Here is an 8,550-nt window from a genome sequence, read left to right as displayed (position 1 = left end):
CGGGCTGTTCCTTATGAGAAGGGGTGATGTAAAACAGAGGAGGCATATTTTTTAGGCACTGGGGAGGGTTTTGTGTTTTTTGATTTGGCTTAGGGGAGGGACGTTAAAGTTTTAGTGGTCGTTTTAATATCCCCAAAACCCCAAAACCCGCAAGTGGGTTTGAAAGGCATGATTTCTATTTAAAAAATATAAAATCGCACCATTAATCATAGCGAGAGACTGCAAAATATAATTATGGTCGAGCTAAGTTCATGAACCCCCCCCCCAGTCACTCACGGAGCCTCAAGGAAAAATATTTGTAGTTCCAGGGAGGGTTATGATATTAAAAACAAACAAACAAACAAACAAACAAACAAACAAACAAACAAACAAACAAACAAAACAAAAAAACCCACATTAAGTAAAGTACAGTCCCTTAAACATTTTTTATTGCTGACAGGGATATTATGCTGTGATAAATTTTGCTACACGTAAATGAAGTGTTTTACTTACTTTTTAAAAAACTTTTGAATTGCTATTGCCATGCTTTTGTTTTGAAAGTTTACAGGAAGGGTAATTTGTGAAATTTGACACCGGTGTACTCGCGGTTGCTGGTGGCAACACAAGCACTAGACAATGCTGACGGACGACTAATTTGAAGTTTTTAACCAGCTTTAAGCGGTTTTTACCCCAGATAACTATAAAACTGCCTCAACATTTGGTGTTCTTGTTTATTTAGATAATTGTCACTGAGTGACAATGCCGCCAAAAGCAGCTAAAAGGGGCTCAGCCAAAAAGTCGAGTGCTTCAGGAGCCGCAGCTGGCAACAAGAACTGGGAGGCTGGTCTCATAAGGGCACAGTTTGAAGAGGTTTGTTATCTCAGTGAACTCCTTCTTTGGTGTAACTCAATTCATGTGTTAAAAACATTTATCTTTCAACTTATAAAGTGAAACTTGTAGGGGGTTTATGACTTGGCTACTCATAGTAACGTTAACTAGTCCACTTTTTTTTTAACTCGCTGCTAGGTAACTGTTGTGCAATTTAGCTAGCAGCAGTTTACTTGTTTACTCTTTAGATTTAAAATGGGACATTATCCTCCAAACTTCGCATTTTGATCATTTTAATGACGTTAACAATGTCACTTGGTTATCAAGTGAAACGTGTGTTGCTGAACATACTTCCTCTGGCATTGGTCACCAGAATTTAACGTGTTTAAAATGCATTACAACAGTAAACCACTATTCTTTTATTTAGAAGGTAAGACGTCCAAACCGGAAATCCTCATTTCTTAATTGAAGTTAATTTATGGCACCAGTAAAACTTGCTACTAGGATTAACTATGGCTTTGCTGCTTTCTTACATTGCAGCATTTTAAGTGTTTCTGTGAGTAACGTCTAATTTATTCTATCAGTAGAAGTAATGTGATGCACAGCGTCCCTGAATCGTTTGTTTAGTTAGTGTAAATCCAGCTTTTAATTAAATAATGCAACTAGGGATAAGTGTGTTGTGAAAACAGTGTAACCTGTGGTTGTTCACTTGGATGCAAAATATTAACACATATTGTCCTGATATTCTGATGCACTTTACAGGAGTCATGGCAAGCTTGTGTGTCTATGGTGGTTGGGAAAAATTCAGAGGATGAGGAACTGACACAGGCCTTATCCTTGGCCGTACAGAAACCACTACGTAGACTTTTCAGCTTGTTGACCTGGGACAGCACTCTTGCCAAGGTATTGCGATTCAAGTTATTTTTATAATTATGGTCTCTTGTATTTTTGTAGAGCTCTTACTGCTATCACTACACTACTAAAACTGTCACTAAACAAACAAAACTGATGCAGTTGACGAAATCATATGAAATGAACAGAACTGAACCCTGTCAATTTAAACCTTTTTTGTCTTTATGTCACTTACACATCTTTAAAATCTGTTAAAAGAAATGTTAAATTTCTCACATTTTCTTTGACAATAATTAGTTCCAAATTTGTAAACTTATTTTAGTTACAATCTAAATATCTCTAGGCTTTCAGACATGTACTGAGTACTCCACACTTATCTGTTTCTGTTAGATCTTATAACAATTTGCATCTTTGGTTGCCCTTCTCAAAGTATTTACAATGGCAGGAATGGCTAGTTTATGTTTATGTGATGTCAGTGTAAATTTTCATCAGCTAATCTACTGAGTGAAGCACCAGAAACTATTTTGTCAAATGAAAATGTTTGCCTGTCTGACTTCATTACAGATCCATGAACTGGGGAATCCCAAAGCAAAGAGACCTGAAGATGCTCCCCCATTCTATGAGGTTGTGAACACGGGTTTTTAACATCGTTTATCTGTCTGTCAGTGTCTTCTGATTGTCTAAAAGAATCTTGGGATGTTTGTGTCTCATGTAGGTTGCAGAGCCTGCTAAGGCTCTGCTGGATGCAGGAGAAGAGATTCCTTGTGACCTGATGGCAAAAATGCTGAAGTTCCAGCTGCTACAGATTAAAGCCAATGATCAGCAGAGGAGGGCAGCTGAGCAGGTGGGTGTTTCTTCATATATATGATTCTTTGTATTTATTATTATAATTTAGTAACAATATTAAAATGGAGTGGATTTTCACACAGGCTTTCGTATTGTTGAAGTGAGCTTTTGAATCTGTCCAATACAGGCTTTAGTGTCACTCAGAGTTGAATAGAGGAAAAAAATTATGGGATTTTTCTCAGGGTCCTGTTTTGTCATTTTTGTCCACATCTGTTAAAAGGCTGAAGAGGAGAAGGCAAAGACTGGTCCTTACTCTGCTGGCAAGGACAAAGCAGGGGCCAAAGTCTCAGACAAAAAAGGAAAGAGTTCACACTCACCTGTGACACCTTCCAAGGAAAAGACCAAGCTCAAACGCAGGGATGATGTTGAGCCACCAAAGTTCATAGGTAAAAATATAAGTGAAAACCAACTGTGTGAAAATGCTGTAAATGCACAGCATATCTTTGGCTTGCACCTCCTACTTCTATAGTATCTAATGGTAGTGTGTATGTGTTTGTGAATGAGAGAGAAAGAAGTTACACATAATATTGGATCAATCCAGTGTGGGTGTTGTGTATTTCTGTGCATAGATGACGAACCACAGGATGGTCCTCAACACTACATCCTGCTGCTGGGCTTCTATCAGCCCCACCTGGTTGGGGCGCTCGATACTATTGGCGTACATGTAGCCAATGTCATTAAATTGTGCTCAGAGCAGACACAAACTTCTGACAGACAGCAGCAACAACGATCATGTGAGGGCAATGAGCATAGCCTGAGAGCCACTCCAGTTTTGGATGCAGGTAAAGGGCCTTCAGTATACAGTAATCGCCGAATAAGGCACATCAAAACTGTGTGATAGATTTTACATAAATTCAAACCCATCAGTTGACCCTTAATTTTATAATTTTGTATGTTGTTAATAATATTACATCATATTTTCCTTTGTGTGTGTTAGAGTTTCATGGTTATGTAGAGGTAGCTGCGCAGGCCAGGAAGATGGAGTTATTTTGGTCAGGTCTGAGACCAGTTTTGGACAGTGGGCCACCAGAGTCCAAGCTCCATGATGTTGTTCAGCTCAGCTCCACTGTCCCAGATCTGCAGCCTCCTTTTCACACAAATGACCCTGAGGCTGAGGTGAGATGGGCCTGACAGATTTTAGATTTTAACAGACTTTTGCTATTCCCTTTTTGATCATTCTCAATGTCCTTCTTTTACTGTCTTTCTCACTGTCTCTGTCTTTTTATGTTTGTTAATCAGTCACTTTCACACATTCTTTGTCTTGATTTTGAATTTGAATCCTAATCTGTGTGTGGGTGCACTGTGTGTCCAGCTGGAGATGGGAAGCAGAATCTTTGAGGTTGTGGCCAGTCTCATCTACGACTGTCTGGACTGGCGCAGGCAACATCAGCTCTATCTAGACAACATCAAACTCATCAGTGTACCCACTGTCATTGGGTTGGATCCACATCCTGCAGAGGTACATTTATACACACACATGAATGTCAGTCAATATGGCCACACAATAGGACTCTGACTGATTATCTGCTGGTTATTTTCTCAATAATAAAAAACATTTTTTTGTTAGTAAAATGCCAGAAAAAAAGTGAAAAATATGAATGGTACTTAGTTTACTTGTAAAAAGGTGTTCTCATAGCAGAGGATGGTTTCGATCCATCGACCTCTGGGTTATGGGCCCAGCACGCTTCCGCTGCGCCACTCTGCTGTTTCCCCTTTGAGGGCCTCCACTTCACAATAAGAGGCTTAGGAAGGTGACGCTATATTTATCAGGCCTTTGGGGCTGCTGCAGCTGCCGCGGAGCCCATGTATACAAGGCAGTGTTCAGTGATGGTGACATTGACACTTTAATCCTATTAGTTAATTTGGTTTGGACAGTGATGGCTCTTGTGTGAAGTAAAAAAGGATGAAGGATGAAAGCTTCAGCCCTGCCTGGCATTGTAGCCCTCACTGCAGACTAATTGTTTGGTCTAAGGCCATGACACTTTCCCAAAGTCCAAGGTGACATGTTTAAATGACTTGTTTTGTAGACCAGTCAGGGTTCCTTAAAAGGCACTGAATTAATTTTCCTACAAATATGGCCTCAATTGGTATTAAATGACTTACATCAGTCATTCAAAACTCTTACAAATGCTCCCTCATTGGCAGTAGGGTTGTATGAGTATTTTTCTGACATTGCTCTGTAAAATTTCAGAATAATTGGTAAAATCTATTTTAAAAAATATGTTTTGTTTTAAAGAATCCCTCTTTTTAAAGTTGTCAATATGGGAATGAAGGCTGTAGAATCCCACATGCAGAGCGTGGACAACAAAATCTCCAAGAAACCCACCGACAAATGCTAGCTATTTCTCAGTTCTAACCAGATCTTTTTCAGTAGACCCAAAAAATCATGTTTTATGTTACCATAAACACACAATTGTCCTGAACCCTAAGTGAAAAAGTGTTGGTTAATGTTATTCCAGTTCTGGTTATTGTAAACTTGGTCTTAAATTTCATCACACGTAGCATTTTAAAAGTCTTACAAAGTATTAAATCTAACTTGCCTTAAGGTGCAGGAAACCTGAGACCAGTAGTCCAAAACCCAGATACTCAGTTCACTATCACAGAAAACAGCATTCATATTCGAGAGGCCAGAGTGAATTGTTGGTAAATGGTTAATGGACCTGCACTTGTATACCGCTTGTCTTGTTGTTCAACCCCTCAAAGTACTTTTACACTACTTGTCTCATCTATACATTCATAAACTGGTGGCCAGGGTTACCGTTTAAGGTGCCACTTGCTACTGAGTTTTTAAATATTCATATACAATCACACCAACGGAACAGCCATTAGGAGAAATTTGGGGTTTAGTATCTTCCCCAAGGATACTTCAACATGCAGACTGAAGGAGCTGGGGATTGAACCACCCACCCTCTGACTTGTGGATGACCTGCTCTTTATTTGTCTATCGATCCACAGATGTCACACACAAATACAAACCAGCTGAACACTTTCCCGTCTCTGGAACCTAATTCTTTCACTGTCCTTATTGGCCGCCTCAACCAGCCTCAACAGTACCCAGTTAACAGTAATTACATGACTGTTTATTGGGTCCATAGCTCAAATATCTTGAAACGTATTACTTTTTTGGCAGCAGTCTATAGTGACCTAGCTTTGGAACTGGAGGGTCACAGGTTCAAGTCCCCGTATGGACCAGGTATGGAGTCTAGACTGTTGGCTTTGAGAGGCTATATTTGCCTCCTTGGCTCTGCCAAAGTGCTCTTGAGCAAGGCACAGAACCCACTGTGGTGTCTGTCTCGCGCTGACATCTCTATTTAATGCCTGTGTACAGGATGTTTGTGTATGTTGTGTATGTAATGTGTAAATGACAACAGAGTAAAATGAATTGAATTTTCCCTTGGGGATCAGGATAGATGTTTTCTTCTTCTCCTTTGTGTGTGTTTCTTGTGCCAGACTGAGCCGCCCCCGCCCCCCTTGACCCCACGCTCCAAGAAGAAATCGGTGCGGGACGAAAACCCACCAGACCAAGGCAAAATCTTTTGGTTCAATTGTGGATTTTGGACATATTCTAGTCTGTGTTTAAATTAAAAACTCAGACTAGAATGACAACTGACCCTCCTCTCTGTTCTGACCTCTTGTCTTTGTGAACAGACATCGTGCAGCCTCCTCTCTCCACAGATGTCGACATGCGTTACTACAGCACCCTACTTGACCTGGTTCCCCCTGAAGCCTGCTCTGTGCCTTTAATCATGCACTGTATGCTGGAACAGGTGTGTGAATATTGTGAGTGTATAGTCAGTGTATGACATCAGTAATTAGGGTGAAATATAGTCAGCAGATAAGTGTCTTTGTGATTGGCAATAGAACACTACAAATGTATGCTCTTTGTACTCTGATATTAGATAGCGTATTATGGCCTTGCTTGGGTGGTTCAATCCTTTTTCTCCCATCTCTGTGCATTTGTGTGTTTAGGTTGTAATTTCAATGGAGCAGTCTGTGTCCAACCCGTCCCTTGCAACAGAAGAGCCCAAACCTCATGTTGGTCCTGGGTTAGACTTTGAGCTGGTGAGCCTCATGCTCCAAAGCTTCCTGCCTGTGGTGCACACAAAAGAGGACAGAAGCCACATGTTGAATAGCTTGCTGACTACAGTACACACTGAAGAAGACAAGAAGGTATAATATGCAAACATCAAAAAACACACACCTTCAGAAATGTGCTGTCTGTGACCCAGAAATATTGAAAAAATTCAGATGCTTCCAGTGGTCTTACATGCAGCATTGGTGGTTCAGTGGTAGAATTCTCGCCTGCCACGCGGGAGGCCCGGGTTCGATTCCCGGCCAATGCAGCACATTCTTTATGCCGGGGGGAGGGCTAAAAAAGTGGCCTGTGATTCAGTGGGCATGGCCAGTTGCTTGGAGCACAAGAGCCAATCCCTACCAGCCCCAGTGTGACGTTGAGAGCGCTGTCCCTGCAGTAGAGACAGAGTAGGGTGGGCTTAGACGTGACATGGGCGGGGGATGGGGTAATATTTGCTTCCTGAATGGAGGGAAAACATGGAAGAGATGATCTGTCTCCATTTCCTTTTGCTATTTTTATATTTCATCATGCAACCCTAGTAATGTTTTGTTCCATAAAAAGCCTGATCTTTAAACATGAGACATGCTTTAAATTGTAGTGAGCCATTTTATGCCTTTTGCATTTTAAAATTAAAGGTCCCGGTATGCCTGATAGTCCAGCACAAAGAAGCCTGAGTAAAAACGGAGGACAGGGAAGAGAAAATAGGGAGAGAGAGGCAGAAGAGAGAATGAGATAGGCACACAGCTCGGACGTTCATGTGTTCATAGGATCAAAACAAACAGAGGGTTAGAAAGATACAATGCAAATGATCAGTGGTGTCAAAAGCTGCACTGAGGTCCAATAATAGATGCATAGAAGTGGAGTCTGAATTCATAGTAAGCAGAAAATCATTCACCTCTTCAGTAAGAGCAGTTCCAGTGGAGTGAAAGCAGGCCCTGAAAGCTGACCGAAAAATGTTTCAAAAATATAACTTTTGACCATGTGGGCCAAAAGTTGCCATGACACAACTCTTTATAATACATTTGAAAAGAATGGTTTGGTCAATATCATAAGAAGAGACCCTGGATCAAGATGTCATTTCTTAAATAGAGCTTTAACCACAACACTAAGGTGAGGCAAATTAACCGTATTCAGCATTGTATTACCAACAGATCTTAAAAAAGTTCAGATGTTAGGAGCTAAAACCATCTTAGACACTGTTTCAGGAGAAATAGTCTCAAAATTATTAAGAACAGAAAATAACTGGGTTAACATTCAAACCCACTCACATGTCGATGTGGATAGCAATTTGAGATTCAGTATCTTGCCCAAGGACACTTAGACTTGAGCAATTGGAGGAGCCAGGGACTGTAAGTGATTGATTTCTCTTGCTGACTACAAATACTGTCGAGCACAGCTGGGCTACAAATACTTACATTTTTTGTCCAGCAGATGGTGCTATAATCTCAGTAGATAAGTATACACAGGGGGTGAACACTTTATAATAAAGTGCAACAAAATGTTAAAAAACTAAATTACTACAGATGTTTATAAACCATCCCTCAGCTTACAGGGAGCATTGATTCTGAATATGTTTTCCTTAAATATGATATTTCTTCATAGTGATTATGGCAGACAGATTCAACATTTACAGCTCTTTGACTAAGTCAACTGGTGTCATAGGGACAAGTTTCATTGTATGTTATATATTCCTTTCTTTCACTTTTTTTCTCTGGACTCCAAAACAGGTATAGAGGTATGATGTGTATGTTTGTGCACCCTGTGGCTCAAGAGTGTTTCAAAACATGGCAGATAATGACATTACTCACTCATTTGTCTGTTTTTTCTTTTGTGGTAGCGACTTGTGGAGAAGTTTGGAGCAGAGGAGACGCAGAAGAAGTTTAAGCACCCTTTAGTTATCCGACACCATGATGAGAGGGCACTGCGCTTGAGGGATACTAGTGCAAGTAGATTTCTTTATGTTTACAGTG

At 40.4% G+C, this 8,550-nt stretch overlaps 1 protein-coding gene and 2 non-coding genes across 3 annotated transcripts in view; 2 read left to right on the top strand and 1 right to left on the bottom strand.

The window, feature by feature from the left end:
• Positions 1-586: 586 nt before the first annotated feature.
• Positions 587-8,550, top strand: part of spag17 (sperm associated antigen 17) — a 26,071-nt gene continuing 18,107 nt past the window's right edge. The window contains exons 1-12 of the mRNA XM_042512414.2: positions 587-849; positions 1,570-1,710; positions 2,224-2,283; positions 2,375-2,503; positions 2,726-2,891; positions 3,075-3,287; positions 3,443-3,621; positions 3,818-3,964; positions 5,956-6,031; positions 6,154-6,272; positions 6,475-6,675; positions 8,418-8,522. Of these exons, the coding sequence (XP_042368348.2) occupies positions 739-849; positions 1,570-1,710; positions 2,224-2,283; positions 2,375-2,503; positions 2,726-2,891; positions 3,075-3,287; positions 3,443-3,621; positions 3,818-3,964; positions 5,956-6,031; positions 6,154-6,272; positions 6,475-6,675; positions 8,418-8,522 (1,647 nt within the window). The 5' untranslated portion in view covers positions 587-738. The remainder of the gene's footprint in view (positions 850-1,569; positions 1,711-2,223; positions 2,284-2,374; positions 2,504-2,725; positions 2,892-3,074; positions 3,288-3,442; positions 3,622-3,817; positions 3,965-5,955; positions 6,032-6,153; positions 6,273-6,474; positions 6,676-8,417; positions 8,523-8,550) is intronic.
• Positions 4,139-4,210, bottom strand: trnam-cau (transfer RNA methionine (anticodon CAU)). Its single transcript has one exon. It is a non-coding gene; the product is annotated as a tRNA-Met (tRNA).
• On the top strand, positions 6,778-6,848 carry trnag-gcc (transfer RNA glycine (anticodon GCC)). The gene has a single exon. It is a non-coding gene; the product is annotated as a tRNA-Gly (tRNA).

Source organism: Plectropomus leopardus, chromosome 23 (genome assembly GCF_026936395.1).
Source record: "Plectropomus leopardus strain MGB_pleo_1.0 chromosome 23, ASM2693639v1, whole genome shotgun sequence".
NCBI classification, from domain to species: Eukaryota; Metazoa; Chordata; class Actinopteri; order Perciformes; family Serranidae; genus Plectropomus; species Plectropomus leopardus.
This window is presented reverse-complemented; position numbering and strand designations above follow the sequence as displayed.